General features: G+C 38.3%; 1 protein-coding gene across 6 annotated transcripts in view; it reads right to left on the reverse strand.

Annotated features, from left to right (window-relative positions):
- The window catches only part of LOC108162799 (thrombospondin type-1 domain-containing protein 4), a 30,614-nt gene that overhangs the window by 2,332 nt on the left and 3,591 nt on the right, over positions 1–24,691 (reverse strand). The window contains exons 2-7 of one of the 6 annotated variants that reach the window (XM_017297702.2): positions 14,201–14,235; positions 7,995–8,070; positions 6,829–7,144; positions 6,627–6,750; positions 5,705–5,886; positions 4,837–4,994 (exon numbers count right to left, since the gene is read on the reverse strand). In XM_017297702.2, the coding sequence (XP_017153191.1) occupies positions 4,837–4,994; positions 5,705–5,886; positions 6,627–6,750; positions 6,829–7,144; positions 7,995–8,070; positions 14,201–14,235 (891 nt within the window). Of the gene's footprint in view, positions 1–1,112; positions 1,511–2,933; positions 3,009–3,429; positions 3,631–4,836; positions 4,995–5,704; positions 5,887–6,626; positions 7,145–7,994; positions 8,071–14,200; positions 14,236–24,691 lie in introns of those variants that run through there. The other 5 variants (XM_033393121.1, XM_017297701.2, XM_017297705.2 and 2 more) reach the window with 5 other exon arrangements.

The raw sequence follows: 24,691 nt of genomic DNA on the forward strand, positions 1-24,691 counted from the left end.
CCAGCTCTTATAGTCTTTAAAAACTAGGCTTCAAACAAGACAGACGGACAGACAGACGGACAACACTACAAAGTATTTCAGCTTTTTTGAACAGAAAGTTCAATACAATCAGATGTAAGATACTTAGGTTATGTAAAAAAGAAAGAATTACAATTCAAAACAAACTATAACTTATTAAAAATTTGTAAAGCCTCAAATCTATCAGAAAAAGTCGGTTTAATTCGAAGCGTAAATATGGTTTTGGATAGCGGATAAAAATTGATTACATACAAAAAAAAAAATAGTTTCAAGATAATAACTTTTATAGCTTTTTGAACCAAATTTAAGTTTTGTTAATATTTTAATTTTTATAAAAAAATGTATTATTGTATTACTCTGAGTTTTTAGACCTTTAAATGAAAAGAAATAAAAAAGTGAGTTGTTACGTTTGCTTCAAAACATTTCAGCTGTCGCATTCGAATTAAAGGCAGTACAGTGCAGAAGTATAAGTACAAAAGAAGAACTTAGCAGAAGATAATTATTGTGACTAAACTAAACAGGTCAAAAGCAGAAACTTTCGGGTATTTCAAAAAGAAAGAATACTTGTGAAGATATTCACACAAAAATCCTAAAATCGCGATTTTCCAAATTGTGTCAAAATTTCAGCTCGATCGGTGCAGAACTTTTCGAGTTTTAGGTCATACACGGACCAACAGAGCATTTTTATGTTATAGACAGTTTGTCTTTTTTCTCAATTATAAATTATGCTTCGCATTTTTTTTTTTTTATATCTGCCTCTGAACTGTACTACTTTGTACTGCCATGATTTTTTGAAGGAGGAATAACAGGTAATTTTGTCCAATTACTTGACAATGGCAACACCAACGAGCCTTTCCAAAAATCTAGCACGTCATTCATGTGGTTATTTTTTTTTATTTGATAAGATCTTCTATTAGATTATTTGAAGTGTTGGAAAAGTCACATTAAGGATAAAGTACTGAGTCGAGAAAATTGTATTCGTCCTTATTTACGTACATAGAAACAAAAGCTTATTATTTTAAAGGTAATTGATTTCTTTCGGATTAGTGAAATCGACCACTGTGCTTTTCAAAGTTCAACTAATTATATCTTACCAGCCATAATAGAGCTAAGTGCACCAGCATCACAATTTAGTATACAAATATGGAATATTTATTCTCTGAACGCTTTGATGCAAATAAAGATTGATTATATTGATTGCACATTTAATTAAGGAAAAAATCAGGTAACATAACTTTGGCGTTTCCAGTTACATACATGTACGAGTATATGTACATATACCGCAGTAGATTTTCGTTTATTTTCTGGACTTAATGAAGAAATCAGTTTTCCAAACTGATTTCTAATAGATGTCTGAAATTGTGTGTATTTTAAGTTGAATAAGTTTTTCTCACAACCAGTTGTATGTGCGCTGTGTGACCTGAAGTGAATATGCATGCGGACACTCTCAGCTTTATAGAATTCATACCGTGGGTAACAGACCTTTGTCCGCCTAGTCGAGGCGAAAATAAATCACAAATTTTTTAAATATTTAGACAAATACAGATTCGATTTCTCCAAGTGGGTAAACATCCCTTAAATACAAAACCCTGCAACCCCAAGGCAGGTAACTCATTTTGCTGGACCTTATTGAATCAATCACCTTCAATCAGCTGGTGCAGTGAGAAACGAATCTGATTAAGCAATGAAACAACGATACGATGTTTTCAAGCGCCTTGGCCGATCCCAAGTGTTGTGCCCTAGAAACACGTTTTGCAGCCTTGATGAGCCTGACGAAGTTTGGAGTCGTATCGATCGCATCTATTAGAACTAGCCGGTCGTTCAGAAACGATTAGACTTCTTTAATTAATGGTACAGTACTATAACACAAAATTCTCCACATCCAGTGCCGCGTCTTTAGCTTGCATGACAAGGTTTCGGTGATCGATGGCCGCTAAGACTTTGAGCCAAACAGATGTCAGAAGACTTCTGCCGTACATCTTCATTTACGTTTCAATTTTCGTTTCCACACTTGTTGTGTTATCCCGACGGATAATGCTTTAACTGCTTTCCTACCTTTCGACAAAATTCATGATTCGTTATTTGATTTCCCATTTTACCGATTCTTTATTCAGTTATTCAGTAATTCATTGACTACAATTGAATAATAGATCATCGACTCTCTCTCTTTCTCTATAATGTGACAAATTTGAGTTGCATAACACTCAATTACTTAAATTCGTATTTCAGAAGACAAGTAATGAGCTCATGCAATATTTGGTCATAATGACGTAATCTTTCAAAAAGACCAAGAAAGTACACACGCCGCACAGTGAGACGAAAAGAAGTGGCCAATGTCATTTTCTGAGTGAGCGTTTTGGAAAATTTGAATTTACGCATCTGTAAAATGCGGCTCAATTATAAAAACTTTGAGAAAATTTTGCATAGACAGCCGGAAAAACAGAAAATTTTGTTGGTGGCATCCACAGTAATAAACGTGTACGTGTCCGGCAGCGCAGCAGCGCCACACTATGATCCGAAGATTGATTTCAAACAAGGAATTTTATACGTTCTATTGAGGCCTTAAAATACCTAGAGTTAATTTTGTGTTTTGTGAAAGTATCAGCAGCTAACTTAAAAGGACTTCAGAAAAAAGGCATTAGCATCCTGCGGACATTATCATTTGATTGAAGCAAGCCTCAGGAGCTGACTGAAGAGGACTTGAACGAAAAGGCAGTATTATTCTGCGGTCATTATTATATCGACGTTGTATAAATTTAATCGATGAAATTATCTATCTGAAAGTTATCCACGCAGCCAATTTAGAATCTGATCACCTACTATTATCCCTCACTCATTATGACTCCTAAATCAACTGTACAAATAAATTATCAAAATCGGTTTCCCAATTTGCAAACTGCATTTTTTTTATTTACAAAAATTCCGTTTTTTACGATCGCCTAAAATGGTACGTTTGTTGCATTTCACTTCGCAAAGAATACTAATTTGGAAAAATGATTCATTTATTTAGAAAAGTCTTAGTAACAAAGGCAAAGCAGAACAGTCGGAACATTATATTCTAGTGGCGTGTGCTTCGACAATTAGATACCCGCTACTCGTCTTATAAATAAACTTCTTTATTTGTGTATAATTTTATTCATTTACAATTGATGGTAGTCTCTTTAGATCCATTAGTTTCATCCTTTTGATCTTTGAAATCCCAAAAGGTATTCGTAAGTAGTCATTCTATACAAATGTTAGCGTTATTTGATATTTCTTCCAATGTTGATAAAAATTGTACAGTTGAACTACAAAATTGTAGTTTGATTTGGACAAATTTGGACAGCAACAAATTCTAGTTTTATCAATTTTATGTTGGCGTCGAAAATATTTGAAGCAAACTTAATCTACATAGCGTCACTATATACTTACAGAAAGACCTGGATATCTCAACTCGACTATTGATTCTAACCACGAATTTATATATAGATATATATATACATATGTATGTATATGCACTTTAACAATAGTTCGGAAATCTGTTACATATATTTTTACAAAATCAACATACCCTATGAGGCGTAGGTATACAAATTTTCTACAATTATGTTTGGTCATTTAGATCGTTTTTTCACTCTATGACGCACAACGAGTCTGCCACGGAAATTAATAAGAAAAAAAACCGATTTTACACAATTAAAAATTGTTGAAAACTGCCGGACGCCGAATTATAGATTCCCTTGCATTTGATAAACAGAAACAAAAAACATTCACTTAAAAACAGCTGCACAGAGTTGATAAATCCAATATTGTTCCTGACGAAATCTCATGCTTCTGATTGTAAATTTCAACCTCAAAATATATTGAATAAAGTTACGAGTATACATAAAAATATATAAAATCAGAAAGGAAACCTATTTTGGCGCTCCGAAGTTAATATACCCTTCAAATTAGATATCTGTACACATATTTCACTAATGCGATAAAAACCCTTCTAATGGAATCTACATTGTAATGAATTCGATAACAATATGCAAAAGTCAATAAAACTCTGCCTTTAAAATTACTTTTTTTATACACTGGGTGTCTATGGTGTTTTTTTGTATGGTTACTTTTTATTTCTTTACTAAAAAAAGTATTTTTTGTTTTTTATAAGCTTGTTTTTTTTACTATTTAAAGAACTTCGAAATTCTAAAAACTGAAACAACCACAAAACTTGATACCGAAAGTTTGAAGAAGCAAAGATTAAGCTAGTTGAAAGCGATGCATCAGCAGCATGGCAGCATGTATACATGTGACGCATACAATCTCATTTCACACATACATTCCCATGCTGCAAAGAATATCCAATTCATTCAGATATTTTCGCTCAGCCATGACGTTTAAGCTTTTTCTCTCGCTTAGTGATACTTTGATACTAGTCCATAGCTCACGCAGCAGCGAGATGTCAACACTGACGCAGCAACGTGTAGGCAAAGTCCCAGCACGTGGACTGTTGATGCATTGTTTACAATCAGCTCTAGACTGAACGCAATAGAACAAGAGAGTTAGAGCGCATGAGCAGCTTGGTGTTGTAAGACGATAAATAATGCAGCGACTTAATTGCTGCAGTTAGCAGAAACGAAACGAAGCGGTTGAGATACAAAATGAAAGGACGAGATTTTAAAGGTGTACATTGACAAATATACGCAGACAAATAATTGTATCTGATAAACTTATGATTATGCAGCGCAGCAGCTCTGCTCTTACTTTGATCTTCCAGTTTTTCTTCGTTTTTGTTCGTAAATATGGGGTTGCATAGTGTTAGTTCATCAATAATAAACAAATGTTTAGACTTACCTTACAAATACCATCAACGCATACAGCACGTCCCAAGAAATTTAACCTATAATATTCCGCTGGCCGCTTACAAGGAGTACCATTAATAACAGATTCGTTCAGAGTTGCATAGTATTTCATTCCCAATGGCTTGCAGTTTAGTTCACATTCGGCATCACCTGAAACAAAACTATTATGAATAAGAAACGACGGCTTCCTTCGAGGAAAAACATGTTTGATATCCTTATAAATTAAATATTAGCAATTAACTATTATCTGTGATAAGTGAACCGATTTTGGATAAGATTTTGGGTTTTTAGTTCTTACAAAACTTAAATTGCTAGTCTATTGGTAATTTTTTTCAGTATAAAAAGTTAATCTCAAGAAAAAAGAAGCGTGAAGCAGAGACAATCAGTTTTCTCGTTACTTTAAAATTGTGGATGCACCAGTTTGAAATATAATTGTTTTAGAGTAATGTCACTGGAGTTTGAACAGAAAATCCGGATGCTATAGCTCTTATAGGCTGTGAGATCTAGGCGCTCAACAAGCAGGAACGGAGATACCGAAATGTCTATGAGTGTTTATTGACTCGGGTACTATCCAACGTAATGACTGGTTCATGATTAAATTCAAATAAGTTAATATTGCATCAAAACGTGAACAGGGAAATAAATGATTAATGATTCATAAAATACAATTTTCATGGGATTTTGTTCACCAAATTGGGGCTTTAATTGATATTCACATTTTGATGAAATAGATAATTATACCGAAATCTTATCAAAGCCAATAAGACTTATAATTTTTACAGTTAATCAATGCCATTTGCGTTAAACATTGATTTGGTATCTACTTAGTCTAGTGTAGTTTAATTCTTTAAAAGCCATACTCTTTATATAAGGTTGCCAGCTATATTTATGGCCCTCAAACATTATGCCATTGTACGCTGCACATTGATTAGCACGAAAATCTTTAGACTTCGCTGGGCATGGTAAATCATTGCATAGCTGATAACGTTTAAAGTATCCGAAACAGGCATCACTTATAAATGGATTTCCCGTCAAAGATTTTCTAAAATGAAATAGAAGGTATATTTACATTACTTATATGTATCATTACATAAAGTTGCATTCCCAACGTGCATTCCATCTAGACGCAACTGTTTCGACGCTGGCCATCTGCTAGACCGATATTGCTAATAATTTCCATTTGGTCACTCGTTGTGTAGGAGTTGCTGATACTCCAGCTTGATACAATGAAGAGCGAACTGCTGATGGTAAAATATACATCCGACACGACTCCTGCGCTTGAAAAAGTATGCTGCAGACCCTGATTAAAGGCGGTTAAAGTTAAGTTTAAGGCGGCATACTGGACCTACCTTTGGCTGCTGGAAATATTTTTATTAGAAACTATATACCTTTGTATACACCGCTTTGTAAATTGAATTATTACTTACATAAACCGCTTACAGCAGTGCTCTTATTTTAATTCCCTTTACCATATTATCTACTCCTAATTCCCTTTCTCTTCTTACGCGACAGGTTCGGTTATATAAGTCGCGCGTCATGCGACAGCGCCTCTCGGTCCGTTGGGTGGGAGGGGGTAAAAGGCTTCGGCTTTTTTTAAATAACTCTTTTTATTTAAGACAAATTGAAGTAAATAAATTTAAAAAATGTATTCAGTATTTTATCAGAACAATAAAAAACGCTTACAGTAAACTTCGTATAAATATTTTCTCCTAAAATGTAACTTACTCGAACTTTGCTAGCTCCTTTTAGCTATTTTATCATGTAGAATACAGGTGAGCTTACCGTCCTATGCACTTTCGTGTTTGATGCATCACACCTCCACCACAACTTCGTGAACATTCACTCCAGTTACTCCAACTATCCCACCGCGGATATGTACGGACTTTGAGCTCGAATCTTTTCCTAGCTAAGATGTTTGGAAAATTCACTGGAGTAATGGGTAGGCTTATAATCTTTTCAGTGGATTCTGTGGAATCTTTAATACCCTCTTTTATTAGATGGACATCAGGAAATGAAGACATTGTTGTTGTATCCACTAGTTTAGATGACGAGATTTCGTAATGACTTTCATTCTGTAATATTTCCAACGGTTTTAGCGTCATTAAATTTGTTGTACTGGAATGTTTAGATATAATTTCGTTTTGTATGTATTGTTGTTTTTGTTTTTTCCCCCCTTTTTGGGTTATGGTCAGTTCTTTTTTTTGGCGCCACAAGTTAGAAAGCTCTGATAATAATGGCTGGTTCGTTGGGATTTTGTAGGACTTTGGCTTACAATGTCTTTTTAGCCAATCTTGATGTTTCTAGAAGGTAAAAGATAATTTAAATAGTAATATTATATACATATAAATATGTACATATAGAATTTATTTATTTTTATTATTTTTATCGAGATCTTAAGAATTTTTTAATTTGATTATATAATTCAGTCGCGCTTCTAAATTATTTAGTTTTATGAAGAAGTTTGTTGCATAGCCAGATAGGCAATGATGACGAACGGCATCTTCGATTTAGGCGTCTTAATTCGAGGACATAAAACGGAAATTTTTTAATTTTTTGTTTCAGAGGCAGTGCTGTTTTTTTTCACATAACTTAAGTATCTTACATTTGGTTGTATTGATATTCGAAATTCTGAAAAGCTGATAAATGCACAAAACTATATAAGTATCGCGTATACAACACGTAAATTTCTGGCATCCACAATTTTGGTACGAGAAAAAAAAGGCAGAACCATAGAGAACGATCATATCTACCACATTGCGGAATCTGTATCAGATCGGATCATTATTATATCCAGAATGTAAAAATAAAACTGCAGTGGCTATGCAGTGATTTCCTAGCGGTTACTTATTCTCGCTCTCTTTCTTAAACACACTCTCAACGTAGGTTATGTATGTGGATATATGTGGGTGATGTTATTTCGTGTGTGTACATGTGTGAAAGTTGTTCGCTAAGTATCTTTTTCCTCCCCGGCATCTCTGTTTCAGACTCTCAGAAACTACAACATCTCTTTCCAAAGCCGACCATAGCATGAATTTATATTGCGTCCATATCGCAAACATATGTTTGTATAGTGTTTTGTTAATTCTCAATAGCTCAGGATAAACAGTCTTATAATTATGGATATCACTTTTACTTCATTTCATAACTTACCTTTATTCGTTCTATGGTGGATATTTTCGTCTCTATGCAATCAGTACCAGCGATATATGCACCGATAATACAAATACTGAAAAAAAAAAAACGAATAAAACGTTTCATTACTTTGCACTAATGTCCTGAAATAACCACAACAATGGAAAGCTAGCGTTTTGGGACGAAGCTTTTGATGCCCTGCAGAACATGGTTTTTCTCTGATCGAACAGATTATTTATAATTTTGCCAAGACTGAGAAGTAGGGGAGTAATGTTCTGACGGAAAGGCAGCCGCGCACCCTCAAGGTCACTAACGAGGGCAAATCGAAATCACGCAGGGGGGAAGGCTATCGGACTATTCGTTTGTTCGCGCAGCGTGTCCGCAGCGAAGAAGTTCGCAGAAGAGTGCGAGGAAGAAATAAAAGGGTCCCCAGCGACCAGTGGATATGCGGAAAAGTGCCGAGGTTATCTCTCTACAACAAAGTACGAAGGTGAAGTAATGGGGTGAGGAACGGCTGTGAAATTCCACAAGCCGGGGGCCGGTGCCCAAACACTTCTTGATTCACACGCGACCACTACCATTCGGTTTAGCACTGCAGATAAAATTCCTGACTCGCTCTCAGGGCCAAACTCATCAACCTATTTGTGCTGTCATCGCTCGGCCTCTCTCGTTTCTGCGCAACTCGGTTCCAGCTTCCGGTCTTTTATCGGCTTCTCCCGGTAGCTGCTTCTATCAATCATCGGCTTTCTCCCGTTATTTTGCGTATGACCGTTCTTTCTTGGTGGTTGCTGTCCTTAATTGACCCCCTCGCTGTTCCGAACATGACCGTTCTCTCCCGGTGGCGGCTGTCATTGACAGCTTTGTCTCGCTGTTCTTCGCATGAATAGCTGTTCAGCTGTTCAACCGTGATCGCAGATCAAATAGGGAAAGCGGGCATCTCTGTCGGTAAAGCAGAACGAAGAGCGCAGCCAGCAGACGTTCTTAAGAGAGGCCCGACGGCCCGCAGCAGCTGCAAACAAAGAGAAAAACCAACAGAACGCTACGACGCAATTGCACACCCTGCGTTAAGCAACAAAACGACAAAGAGCAGCAGCGGCCACCAGTAAGAGAGGCCCGATTGCCCGCAGCAGCAGAGAACAAAAAGAACAGCCACCTCCACACACGAGAATCGATAGCTCTGAAAGCCGACAGAGAACAGCAGCAGACGCGCGAGAAAGACAGGCCCGATGACACCAACAGCGCAGAATGAAAGCGCAGCCACATCCAAAAGAACGAGAGGGAGCGATCCAAAGCCGATCGCTCGGGGAAACAGTTACCCGTAGGACTGGCAGAGGAGACCGGCAGAGAAAGGGCTCGAGCGCGCTAAGTGCAAAGCGCTGCTTGGAAGTCAAGAGGGAGTCAAAAAGGAAAAATGTCCGTGAATCTGATCCTCCCGACGTAGAAACTTCCACACAACACACGGGAAATCAGCAAGTGATACCGTAAGCGTCCAAGCACAGTGTCCCTAAACCTGATACCCCTTCTAGTACTGATTCCTCACCAACCACGTTTTGGATGGATACGCAAGCCACTCTGCTTCCACACAGCCCCGGACGTGACTGTCCCCTAACCCATATCTAGGTCCCATATTACAACCAATTATATACTGATGTAATTGGATCGGACCATGGAGCTACTGACAGTTTGTAACCCGGCCACCCGACTTCCTTACAGGTTTTAAAGTATTTTTTATCTTCCTACCCAAAAATCTCTATAAATAACATACAAAATGTAAGCAGAATGATCTATTTATGTGTGTGTGTTATGTGTTTTGTGACTGTCATTCTGAATTGTAACAGTTAGAACAGCAATTTGATCAAATTGTGTATGTGTGTTACAGTGAACAATTCCAGAAAGACGCGAACGAGCCCAGATGAACAGATGAGAAAGAACAGGGGAACTAATCCAACAAGCAAATAAACATCGACAATTGGATCGGAGAAAAACGCGCCGTTACATAATGGGCAATTAATAATTGAGAATCAAGTACATCGACTATTTACATCCGCTTCGTTTTTTCGACTCGCATCCACTCTTTCATTAAACAACAACGGGTCGCAGGTGGCGGATAGCGAACGGCCTACCTCGGTAGCTCAGCTGCGAATAAGCGGGCATCCCTAACGAGAGTACCAAAAATAAGCGGTTCCGGACAGCCAGCGGGTGTTCGCTTGAGGTACCGCCTCATATAAATAGCTCACACACCCCCAACCCTACACACTACCTACCCACATAGTAGCCCCCACACCCACCTCACACCGGGCCGGACAACGTGTGTTATTCGACCCGTGCCGAGAGTCAGCCTGCCTGGGGCCAGGCCCAGCTAACGAAGAGCTCAGGGGCTTGGCAGACTCCTGTTCTAATGATGCCTTACCCGGAAACGTGGATCTCTGCCCTGGCTGACCATTCCCCTTCTCTGCATTTCGTGGGATGACATGGAAAACAGAAATATAAATATATAAATATAAGAACTAAAAACAAATAAGTCTGAACTCTCCAAACGCCAACTGGGAGCAATTCTAAGCATAGAAAGGCTCCGGCCCGAAGGCCTGACTCAACCAGCTCAACAGCAGGCAAAACCTGCAAGGTAGAAGGCGCCTCTAAGAGCCCTAGGGGGTCCCATCCCTAACCTGGAGTGGGTGGTACGGCAACTCCCGAAGCCGACCCCTTGGAAAGCCAGACACCTTGCCCGACCTTCTGGTAAAGCGGACGGGGACAAGCGACAAGTGCCGAAAACAAACGGTTAACCTATGCCGAAAAGAGGAGTGGGCCTTGCCAGTACTACCTGACATAACCCTAGAGCAGAAAAAGGTGGCTCCTCAAGCAAAAAGGCAGCGCTCGCAAGAGACGCCTGGACCGGCTGCAAAGCTCTCTAGAGTGCTGCCCAACGTCGTTTTTGCGCAGATTGTCCGAAGGCCAGAGTATGGCTTCCAGCTACCTTTAAGGAGCCAGAGCGTAAACCAGGCCGTGATCGCTCTCAAAAAAGCGTCACTGGCGCCGATAGAGGCAGCTAAAAGCGAGCTGAATTACAAGAATCAAGGTGTACAAGTCGAAACCAGCGGCCGTGGCGCGTCCTGTCGTTGCTGCGTAGATCGCAGCGCCTGATGTCGAGCTAGATCCGGACAAAGAAGGTTACTCCTCAGACGACTCGGACGATGACATTACAGTGGTGGCGAACCTTGAAGATGTTCCTAAAAATACTTAACATCAATATCTAAAACTGTAAAGCAGTATCTGCTGGCCTTATACTCCGCTTGGATGCGAGCGGAGCCGACGGAGCGCTAATCCAGGAGCCTTGGGTAGTAGGAAACAAGGTCTGTGGATTAGCGACGAAGGAGTACAAGCTTATTGTATCCCAAAACGAAGGTAAAAACAGTACCTGCATATTTCCAAGAAAGCACCTTAATATCTTTCGGCTCCATAACTTTAGTAATTGTGACTGATGTCGTCCTACATGGCTCACGAGGAAAGTGATCCCCCTCACGATCCCGTTCGCAAGCTTGAGAGCGACAGATCGGACACAAGTCCACTAATAGGCTGCGATGTCAACGCCCTTCACATCCAATGGGGGTAACTTTTCAGCTTTATCCTTAACTCTAATCTAATGAGGGGGCTATTGACCACATCTTAGCGTCTCAAAAATTTCTAGACTTAGAATCCTAGAGGACTATTCCTTCTCTGACCACAGGTACATCGATACGGTAATATCGCTACTGAATATATTAGCCAACAGGAAAGCCTTCACGGTAACATGCCCCACAAACACACTAATGGGGAAAATGAAGCCCTCCCCCCCCCCCCTAGTGGTAAAAAAAAAAATAGATATCCTCCGTAAAAGTTTCAGAATTCTCTTCAACAGAGCCAAAAGAGCTAACGAGGAGTTTCACTGTGCAGACTAATAAATCAGTCTAGCACTATACAAAAAAGAAACTAGGAAAGCAAAAAGAGCGTCATGGCAAAAATTTTGCGTCAGAGGCCGCATGACTTCGCAAGGTCCTCTCAAAAACTACCCCCTCGGTGAGGTACCTACCTCAAAAGGAATGGACTTTACTCCGAACAGCTAGACATGCGGCACTCCTTCAGGCTCCCTGACCACTGTAGTGTTTTCTAAGCGGAGATCATATTAATCAAGGAAGCTCTGAGCTGCCTTCAGGCAGCTGCCGTTACGGCAACTCGAATAAACATTTATAGTGACAGCCATTTATAGTGAACAAATCGCAGTCGATCGCAGCAATCGATTTTCTTGAACTCGACTACCGTGGCAGACTGCCACAGATCTCTTTACGAGATGGCTCAGCAATTTGCTATCAGCCTTATATGGGTCCAGGGCCATCAGGGCAATTGTATAGCAGACGATTCGGCCAGATCTTCCCTTCTCCAAGACAAGACGGATAATCGTATGCCAATGGCCGCCTGTAAACTTATCATAAAATAACATAACAAGCGACGAATAGATGATAGGTGGCTACTAGTGGCCAGAACGAACATGAAGGTATGGATTTCTCCTCCGATCTCCTCCAAACACTAACATATGTTCTTGTCGTCAAGGAAAACGGTCACAAGAGGTACCCTACAGTTAGGCGGTTCCGTGGAACCAAGTCCTCAATGACCTTCTACTTCAGCTGAGGAGCAGTAGATGCAAGAACAACCGCTAGATGGTCACGCTAGAACTGTCTGGGGATGAACACTCGTGAACCGAACAGCACTCTCTCGAAAATATAACATGCCTTTTCGCAGCCTTGGTATACTGGGTAGACTTTTTCCGTTTGATAATTTCGAAAATGAATCGAAGACCATTTTCAGTTTTTTAGTGGCAGTTTCCTTTCTAATAACAGCTTGATGGAGAAGATAATTTTTTCCCATGTGACCAAAATCATTGTCCGTCAATTGGTCCTTACTTTTGTCATACGATCATAATCTTACTCGCTCCCGAATTTCATGTTCTCTCATCATGCTATTACCATAAATTGGCGCTTTCACTCTATTGAAAAAACACATTCGCTACCGTAACTCTGACGTGCGTACCTTCCTTTGACCAGTTTTGGAGACTTATCAAGGCCAGCAAAGTGTATCGCCCAGACCCGTATTCGTAACGCAGGGCAGACATAAAAACCTGTTGAAAATAACTCCCAAAAGAAATATTTGTTTTTGCAAATCAATCTCGCGGAACCCACAGAACCGAGAACTCAACATACATATATACACAAATCCCAAACCTAAGTGGGTATATATGTGGATATCGTCAGTTCTGACGCCACGACCTAACATTTATAGACGGTTGTATGGAACGGTAAATTCGTATGTCTATTTGTACAGAGGCAACGGAACACTTGTCCATTTCGCTCCATCTCGTCACATTCGACGTGTGCGTGCCATTTTCCTTCTTATCGCAGCCGTTGACATCTAATTTTGCTCTCTACGTTTCTGTTTTTCTAAGTCGCATCACTCTCTCCGCCAGTGCCATCGACGCTGCGTACATAGCTCGACCAACACATTTGCCACTGTCGCTGTCTAACATTGCACCTACCGCACGTTGCCGCTCACGCTATTTCAGCTATTTAAAGTTTACGATCGAAACTGAAAGTAACTTTTCGTCGCCTCCCGCCATTGCAGCGCTGCCTTCGTCGTTTTCGTTTTCGTTGATACAACGGCCCGCGCATCTTCATCGTTTCTTTTCCGCCGTTGCAGCTGCCTTTACCTACAAAAGTACAATCATCAAAGGGCCAAAATCAAATGAAACATTTCGCGCATTAAAACGACAGTCGACGCACAAAACACTGGTTTAAGCATCAGCTGTTGAACTTAAATGTCGTTTGGGCATTCTGGAGTCATACTTTAAGCAGGCGTTGACTGTGCAATCTAGCATCGAAAACATGGATCCAGAAGACAATGGGCGCTCAGATCTCAAAGACAGCTGTGTGACCATTTTGCTGACAATCAAAAAACTTTTTAGCGAGGAACCCACAGTTCAGGTGCAAGGCTTCCCCGTTTGGCGCTGCCAACCTTCCATGGCACCCAAAAGCGGAATGCAAATAGATTTCCAAAAAAAAAAATGTTAAGTTACATGCAACATTCTCGTACGTATCCGTACGTTTCCGTAGAATTTTCTTTTGATTTCAGATATAATTAAATATGTCGTATTTCATCAACTGTTAAGGTATATACTTGAAAAGATGTAGTTTGCTTACCTGCATATAACAAATATATTTTTCATTTTGAATTTCTGAAAAAAAAACCTTGTATTAGTCATTTAAAAAAAAACTCAATTTTTAATATAAAAACCGAGGGGGAACGTTGGGAGTCGCCACTGCAATTTCATTTGCACACACAAAGAACGAAAATCTGTGGCATCCGCAATTTTTAAGATACAAGAAAACCAAAAACAAAAGCACAGAATCATAGAGATTAATCAGATTTCCAGCCTGGAAAATCTGATTATCTGATTATTAGAATGAACAAATAAAACTGCAGCGGCTACGCAAGGTCTTCCAAACGTTTACTCATTCCCTTTCATATTCTCTCTCACTCTCCCTAGCTCGCTCTCTCTCACAAACTCTTCCGTCTGGAGTGTGTGTAAGTAGAAAAAAAAGAGACAGTACCAAAAAAATTTTTCTAAAAATGAAATCCGATAAAATCTAATATTTAAACATCACCAACCGGTTCGACCGATTTTTATAAAAATTTTTAGTTAAACAATCAGTTTATCCCTATTGCGAAAAGCGATACCAAACGACATTTAATAACTTACATTAATTACCCTCTAGTACTGGCGGTGGCGATTGACCATGCCCGAACTACTGATTTGGCTGGTTCCTATGTGGGTACTTTCCGGACTAACCCTATGGTTAACGAGCGCCGAACCACTCAAAGAAGAGACAAAAAATGTTGCTCTGTATACTCTACAACCCACCGCGCACCAGCCACCGTACTAGTTCGGTTGGGATGCAACGTCTCACCAGTAGACGAAGAAACGAAAAAGCATGAGAGGAAAATAAAGAGAGCAGTTAGCTAAAAATTATGCTGTCCTGCTTTTTTCCAATTCCTTTCCCTCTCCCTTTTCTGTTTTCGGTCACTGCATTGCTGGAATGTTCTTTTGCGTTTGGAGTTTGTGCAAATCAGTGCGGCTGACCAAGTAATTATAATTATTCAATTTTAAACAGTAAGTCAAAGCAAATGTAGCAAACGGCATTTGCGTAGGCTCAATAAAGAAATATAAGACAAATATGCAGCCAAACATAATCGTGTTAGCGGAGAAACAGTGTCGTGCAGTGAAAAAGAAAAAGTTGAAGGCCGCGAAATACGAGAGACAATCGACGAAAATGAAAAATGAAAAATGCTTTTTGTATTTTTGTATGCCTATTATATCTGTACTTTATATTTATAGATGCCATAACTGTAGATACGGGGACTGGATCAGCTGAAGTCCAGCTTAGGAAGGCCCTACAGCTGCAAAAAAAAAACGTTTTTTCAAAAACAGTACCACCGCGAACAGCAGACTTTAATTAGTAAATTTAAAAACTAAAATGATATATATAATAAAATTAAAATTTAAATATGAAATGAAATGAAGATTGATAGCCTACTTCATGGGTACCCATTTCACTAGCTACTTCATGGGTAGCCATTTCACTAGCTACTACATGGGTACCCATTTCACTAGCTACTAGACGAGTACCCATATCACTAGTTCGGGGGTAAACGATGTGGTGTCGCTGGTCCCCATGTCGTAGGACATTGCGGGTAAAAATGGAAGTGATGAAAAGCATTGTTAAGGGTTAGTAAAGAAAGTACCCCTGGTCTGTTAGGGAGTGGTGATATCACCACCTCCGAACTAGTTCCCAGTACTGCTGGGTACATACATCATAAGCTCACACATATACTGACTAAGAACGGGTATCAAGAGGAGCCGCGGCCCTTACCGCGTCACAACGTTCCAGCACGTTTTTCCTAACCTTGTTGCAAACGATACGGTTATCGGAACGTCAGAACAGAGGTTTTTGTACGCGAAACGTCCCAAATTGTACAAATTGAAGCTCTCGCGTTTTATATTACTCTATATTAAAGTATTTACATATATATACAAAAATATAAAAGTAAAATGATATACAAAATGGTCGGGAAAGTTGTGAGCCGCAGCAAGGGACGCAGCTCTAGTTGTATACCCTATATTTAATCAGAATATACAAAAGTGGTATCATGATGTTTATAAATATATTTATAACCGATACAAAAATAGTATAGGGGTATATTAGATTTGTGGTAGCACCTCCATCAGCATCAATAGCCGAATGGATATAGCCATGTCTGTCCGTTCGTACTCAGAGGCTGTAAGAGCTAGAGGAACCAAATTGTGTGTCGGCTCTTGCGATATTACAATACAAAGGACGACAATATGTGGCATCCACAATGCCGAAGCTACTAAACAATCGACAAGGCAGAAGCCTTCAGAATCACTATTTTAGATAATTTGTGTAGGTTAGGTTAGGTTCAGGCGGTAGCCTGGGGGAGTGATGAAACCCTCCCAAGCTCACTTGGACCTGTAGAAGGTCCGTTGTGTAATTTGTGTAATTTTTGATAAAATAAAATAAAAGTTGTTATCTATAGATTGAATGGGATTGAACCAATTTCCTAACATAATATAATAATATAACATATTTACATTTAATTTTCGAACGATGAAACAAATTTATAATTTTTTGTAATAATTATTACATACAAATATTTATTAATGTAGAACCTATTTTTTTATTTATTTTTTTTTTTCTTAGATCTATAGTAAATTTTGTTTCAATTTTGTTTGAATTATTCAGTTAATCTCAAGCTATGTATTTTACAACCACCGTAGTCGCCGCGTGCTACGCAAATTCGAACTGAAATTTCGTAAAAATGGTTTAAGAACGAAGCGATGAAAAAAGCCATCAGCTTCGAAGTAAGATTCATCGTTACTCAAGCGGTTGAATTCAAATAAAAGCCATTATAAAAAGAGGGAGAACGTTGTAAGTCGCTGCTACGACCGCGACTCTATATTTATACTCGATACTCAGTCAGTATGGCTCCCATATGCCAGATGGCGCACATAATGCACGACAGAGAGTGTGGGAGATAGACAGAAAATAAGTAAACGGCGTGGCCACGCTACGTAGTCACTATTCTATTTATTTGTTCTATTTGGTTATAATAATATTTCGATCTGATTCAGATGCTGCAGTGTGGAAAATCTGGTTATTCTCTATGAGTCTGCGTTTTTGGTTTTCTCGAATCTTCAAAATTGGGGACGACACAGATTTTCGTCCTTTGTGGGGGCGGAAGAGGGCGGGGAAAAATTTTGAAACAATCTTGATTCAGTGTGATATCACAAGAGTCTGAATATACAAATTTCGTTGCTCTGGTTCTAATAGTCTCTAAGAACTAGGCGTCAAACAAGAAGGACAGACAGACAAACAGACATGCCTATATAGACTCGGCTATTGATGCTAATCAAGAATATATATACTTTATTGGGTCGGAAACGCTTCCTTTCGGGTGTTAAACACATCCACTGCAACCACAAATCGAATATACCCCTATTCTCTCTTTGAGTATCGGGTATAAATACAGGGCTTAGCTCATAGTGCCATAGTAGCCATCATCTTGCCTCCAACCACCCGCAACCACTAGTTGAAAGCAAACAAGCGATTGTCAGGCCATGCCTACCCATTTATATCTATGAACTTATATGTACATATATGTCCAAATGGCCATACATACATACATGTATACGCATAGAGAGAGATGCACGTTGATGTAAATATATACATATGTACACACATAAACACCAAATATCGTTGCCGCCCGAATATTTATACCCGACAAAAAAATAAATATACTTTTAAAACGAATACTTTTTAATGCGAATTATCATTTGATTCATTTATTAAACTAAAACTGGTGGAACCTTGATTCTTATCTGCTTGAAAAGTACTCTTTTCCGATGATGTTCGACGTTATTAGATATATTTATATGTGTAAGGATATGCTTCCGAGAGCTTAAGCTTAACCACGTATATAAAATTAGTATTTTTTTAATTTACATTTTGTAGAAATGAAAATAAAAATGAAGAATATGCAAGAAAAAGTATCTTATTAAAATTTTTAAAGCGCAAATTAACAGGTTTATACATTATCCCAATTGAGCGTGAAAGAGATATAATCAAAATTTTCGGAACCAAATTGTAGATGATTTACGCAAAAACAAATTTTCTTTCAACTACTCCTTCTCGTTAATATCTCGTTTTATAACGGTAGAAGCCCCATACGGATCGTCCCAAATTACATACATCATACTCTTTTCATCTGCGACTGCAAAGTATTTCGTTAAGCGAAAAAACACGAAGAAAACTCGAACAATTGTCTATTTTTGTATGCACATTTACTTACATACATATGTGTAACGAGTTTATGAAATAAGTAAGAACACTGTTATGTATTTTTCTATATATATACATATATTAGATTTGATAAGTTATTTTATTTCTATTTGGCTTAAGCTCACGAGTGATTGAATATTTGATTAGAATATTCTAAACACCAAATATTTTATTCTCTTAAAGCCTATGGCGGCTCTATCAGACTTTGTTATTTTTGCCCGTTATATATGCATTTTCATACATTACATACATACTGTAACCGGTTTAATTTATTAAGAAAACAGCTATTTGCTGCAATAACTTATTTTTTGACTAATCATTCCAATGGGAGCTAAAAGCCAGCCAGGAAGCAGATCGAGCATTTCTAAAGCTATATAATCTGTATATGTTTGACTTGTTTGACGGACTAGTCTGCATAAAATCAGATCCGATCTGGCGGGTTCTATTCATATACAACCTGAAAAGCACTCTACATATATACGATACTCAGTCAGTATGTGCATTTCTGTCTGGCTTCCCTCCGCCAGAAAGCGCACACTGCACAAGCAAGAGTGTGTGAGAGAGGGACGGCGTTGCGTAGCCCCTGGAAATTTATTTGCTCCTTATGGCTATAATAATCATCAGCTCTAAAGATATGGTCATTCAAAATTGTGCATACCACAGATTTTCTTTTTTGTGGGGGCGTGGCAAAATTTTGAAAAAAAACTTGATTCAGAGTGATATCACAGGAGTCCGGATAAAAAATTTCGTTGCTCTAGCTCATATAGTCTCTAAGAACGTTAAACAAGACGTTCGGACGGACGGACAGACAGACAGATAGATATAAATGGCTCTATCGACTCGGCTATTGATGCTGATCAAGAGTATATGTATATACTTTATGGGGTCGGAAACGCTTCTTTCGAGACATTACACACATCCATTTTCTACACAAATTTAATAAACTCTCCTGATTGAGACGATAGATGACTTTATGATGCATTAACATTTGAGTATATGACACCTTCACCAGAGCTTTATTTTTTAGCTTGTGCCTTTTTTATAATATTTTTCTTTACCCCAACGTCAAATTTTTCTTTGAAATAAGTCTGTCCAACGACAACCGATTTGGTTATCGGAACGTCAGAACCAATGTTTTTGTACGCGAAACATCCCAAATTGCGCTGCGAGAGTTTGACAAAGGGGTTTGGCTCTGGTAGCTCTCCGATTTGGATGGAAGCTCTCGCGTAAAAGAGGGAACCACGTTTGCTAGTTATGTGCTAGATTGCTGGATGAAGAAGACCGTGTGAAGGGGGAACGTATCAACAGACAATCGATTTATTGATTCTGGCTATAATAATGACTTTATTCTGAATGATTCTGCCAGTTCGATTTTCTAGTTGCTTCAAAACTGTGGATGGCACATATATTATTCCTTTGAGGGGGCATGGGCCAGTTTTTAAATACACATGTAATAGTGTAATATAAGAGGAGTCTGGATACAAAATTTGGTTGTTCTAAGTCTTATAGATCTAGACTGTCTGAGATCTAGACAGACAGACATACATAGCTATATTGAAGAATATATATATATACTTTACGGGGTAGGAAACGCTTTCTTCTGGGTGTTAGACACAGCTACACAAAACTAATATATCCCTTAATCTATACGTTAATTTGTTAGAAAGTATCTATGACAAAAATAAATTTGTAACATTAATAATTTTCAAATAACTGGTGTAATTTTTGAAAAAAGAACAGAACAACTATTATCTGTAGATTGAATAGGATGGAACCAATGTTATAACATAATATAATAATATAACACATTTACAATTCATTTTCGAACGATGAAATACATTTTTAATTTTTTGTAATAAATATTACATACAAATATTTATTAATGTAGAACTTTCTTTTTATTTTTTTGCTATGCTCTATTGTACACTTTATTTCAATTTTATTTGAATTATCCAGTTAATCTCAAGCTATGTCCGTTACAACCACCGTAGTCGCCGCGTGCTACGCAAATCCGAACTGAAATTTCGTAAAAATGGTTTAAGAACGAAGCGATGAAAACAAAGCCATCAGCTTCGAAGTAAGATTCATCGTAACTCAAGCGGTTGAATTCAAACAAAAGCCATTATAAAAATACAGGGCTTAGCTCATAGTGCCATGGTTGCCATCATGTTGCCTCCCACCACCCGCAACCACTAGTTGAAAGCAAACGAGCGATTGTCAGGCCATGCCTACCCATTTATATCTATGAACTTATATGTACATATATGTCCAAATGGCCATACATACATACATGTATACGCATAGATAGAGATGCACGTTGATGTAAATATATACATATGTACACACATAAACACCAAATATCGTTGCCGCCCGAATATTTATACCCGACAAAAAAATAAATATACTTTTAAAACGAATACTTTTTAAAGCGAATTTTCATTTGATTCATTTATCAAACTAAAACTGGTGGAACCTTGATTGTTATCTGCTTGAAAAGTACTCTTTTCCGATGATGTTCGACGTTATTAGATATATGTACATATATGTGTAAGGATATGCATCCGAGAGCTTAAGCTTAACCACGTATATAAAATTAGTATTTTTTATTTACATTTTGTAGAAATGAAAATAAAAATTAAAAATATGCAAGAAAAAGTATATTGTTAAAATTTTCAAAGCGCAAATTATAAAATCAACAGGTTTATACATTATCCCAATTGAGCTGCAAAGAGATATGATGAAAATTTGGAACCAAATGGTAGATAAGTGACGTATAAAATCATTTTCCATCAACTACTACTACTCGTTAATTCATCGTTATACAGCATTTAAAAAAATAGAAACACCATGCATATCGTCCCAGATTACATACATCATAGTACTCGTATCCTAACACTTACATACCTATATTACTTCTGCTGGGCTGTATAAAATACGGTTTTCATCCGTGACTGCAAAGTATTTCGTTAAGCGAAAAAACACGAAGAAAACTCGAAGAATTGCCTGTTTACTTATGTGTAACGAGTTTATGAACTATACAAAAAAGTAAGAACACTTATTAATTTTACTCTATATATTTATTACATATGATAAGTTATCTTATTTTTATTTGGCTTAAAATCACAAGCGATTTTGATTATAATATTCCAAAAACGAAATATTTTATTCTCTTAAAGGCTATGGCGCCTGTTTATGTATCTCTATCAGACTTTGCTTATTTTTGCCCGTTATATATGCATTTACATACATTACATACATACTGTGCTCGGTTTAATTTATTAAGAAAACCGCTAATCCTACAATTACTCATTTTTTGACCAATCATTCCAATGGGAGCTAAAAGCCAGCCAGGAAGGAGATCGAGCATTTCTAAAGCTACACAATCTGTATGTGTTTGACTGGTTTGACGGACTAGTCTGCATAGAATCAGACCCGAGACCGATCAATCAATCTCACCGACCGAAGAATGAACCTATTCATCCACGAGTTTCATGTACTTTATGTATTTTTTCGTTTTATGCGATGCCAAGTTTCCTTTGCTTTTGAAAAAGGTCTCGAAGTTTGCGCGGAGCATCATTTGACAGAGTGTTTGGATCGTAAACGCTCAGGAGGTCTGCAGTCAGAAAGTAGGATCATATATCCGCTGCTTTACATGCAAGCCTTGACTGCTGACGCAACTTATGGGGAATTTACCCGCAGACGGACTTCGAGCTCTCCGGCCATATATACTTCTACGGGCGGTAGGCAGCGCGCTCCTAACTACTCTTTGGCTAGTGCTTTAAAAACCGAACTAGAATAGTCAACCCAGCCGAATATGGTAAACTCTCAGCAACCAACTACAAAGCCCTATTGAAGCGAGTATATTTACTCTTCAGCAACATATGATGGACTTCATTCATGAGAACAACTAAGCAAAATCGAAACACACTGGTTCAGATGCATCCATCTCTCAAATAATAAACCTGAACTAACCAAATTCCACTACGACATATACATAAAGGTAATGCTTCTTTCAGAGAAGCCCCTCACAATCAAATACAACTTTCAAATAAGCTATTATTTCTTTTATCGTACGGATCATCCGGGCATTCGGTGAAAAAGGCATCTTAATTAGAAACCGCGTCAAACACCACTTTTATGAAAGGTTTGCAACAAATTATCTTGTGACTCCCAAAGGAAAGCAGTTATAAAACGCAATCATCAAAGGGAACAACAAACCAAACTATGTTCTCCCGGGTACGCCCACATATTTGACATCAGACCCTAGAAAGATACCAGGTTTGAAACACTGCGCAGACGAAGAACATCCCGTGCGATCTAATAAGTTCCGAATCGCTTTCGGATCTATTATCCGATCGCTCGCCTGTTCAACCATGTCTTCTCCAAAGTCCGGAGTTCGTAGAGCATCATTAAAGGCTCACAACGCACAGAACGAACAGGCTTAAATACAAGAAATATGCCAGTACCCACATTAAAGTAACCCCGCATAAACATTGAAGAACACATCGACTGCTCCGCTAATGCACTAAAATCTGTACTCGTTAAAGCAGGAAAGATTAGAAAATGCAATAAGAAGACTTGGGTACTTTCCCAAGTACAGACCATTAGGCCTACTTATTTGTCTTCCAAAAAATGTTCTCCTGATCCTGACGATTGAGCATATCAACAGCATCTCGTCAGAGATACGTACTGTATCTGAACAACGGGAATATTGGATATTCCTAGACGTTAGTCACCCGGTCGCGGCGGACCTATGTACAAATTAACAAAGCTGCTGATACAATTCATCCATGAACTGATCCAGTCGTATCTCTACAAAAGATTCTTGCCATGAGATGTAACGAAGTCGAAGCCAACAGCCTCGATGTTTGCTGATGACACCGCGATTCTTAGTTGCTCCAAATGCCTAGTAAAGGCAACTGGCCATCCAGCCCGCCAATTATTAACTGTAGATATGGCTTGCAGATTGGCACATACAAGTAAAGCATGTTACTTCTACCTTTACAACCTTACAACAAAGCTGTCCCCCTTTGCTTCTAAACAATGCATGTGACCCTCATGCTAACGAAGTTATATACTTGGGCGTCCATCTGGACAGGCGGCTGACCGGGCGCAAGCACATAGAAGCCAAGAAGGCCAATACGTTAACTTTTCGTTTTAAAGGGCTTCCGGTTTCACATATTTTTGTTATTGATATGTTTCATTTTTCATCGTTTCTGGCAAACAAAAACAGCTGACCTGGCTACTTTGTAAACATACAGCGTGACTAAAATTATTGATTAATATTTTCACAATTACTTGTTTTAAAGCAAAACGACGGCAGAAAGTGCGCGATTTAAGAAGATCAAGACATCTTAGATGCAACACCTGTATATTTAACATATCTGACGAGCTGTGAGTAACATTTGTAAAACATGAGCATGTATTTTAAAAATATAGCTTCTGATGGTCAAAAATCTAATTTTTCGCAAAAAAAATTGTGAATTAAATGTGGCAGTAATTTGCTGTCATTACCGCGCTGTTCTGCTACGCAAATGTTAGGAGCGCATTTATTTATTATTTATTATTTATACATTTTCATTTCTTGCCAACATTCCGATAACCAAATCGGACTGCCTTAACTGCTTGCACCAAAAGGAAAAAGTGAATGCCCTGACCAATTCTTTACGCGCCAAACTAGAGGTTTGGTTAAGAAAATATGATTCATAAAGAAAGCATAAGATAAATTGCCCTGATATAGGTATCAAGTTTATGTTAATGCAGCAATAAGTCATCTATTTTTTAACATTTTGAAAAGTAAGAAATCTTGCGGACTGTGAAAACGGGAGCCCCAATTTATGTGAAAGTGAAAAAAGAAGCCTGGCTGTTTATTAATTATAATTCGAGCATAAGAGGGTTCATGCAAGAAATAATTTGATCTACAAAACGGAAGGGACACGGGTACACAGTTTCTAGTCAGGGCTATCTACATACGTCACCCTTGATCATCAAGCATTTTCCTACGATTAACTAATGATAGAATATTTATTAAAATCGGTCTATTAGTGTAGGATGGAAATCTTAACCTTTCATCCCAGTTGTAAGTAAACAAAAGTAACGGTTTCTCTGGACTGATACTGTACTATCCTGGTGTACTTTGTACTGAGCCAAACACAAGAACCGTATTCTAAAATCGGACGAACTAGCGAGATATAGAGAGACTTTGTTATATAGGGGTCATTAAATTCCTTTGACCAGCTTTTTATAATTCATTAATTTATTTACCATGGTAGT

This window comes from Drosophila miranda, chromosome 4 (assembly GCF_003369915.1).
Source record: "Drosophila miranda strain MSH22 chromosome 4, D.miranda_PacBio2.1, whole genome shotgun sequence".
NCBI classification, from domain to species: domain Eukaryota; kingdom Metazoa; phylum Arthropoda; class Insecta; order Diptera; family Drosophilidae; genus Drosophila; species Drosophila miranda.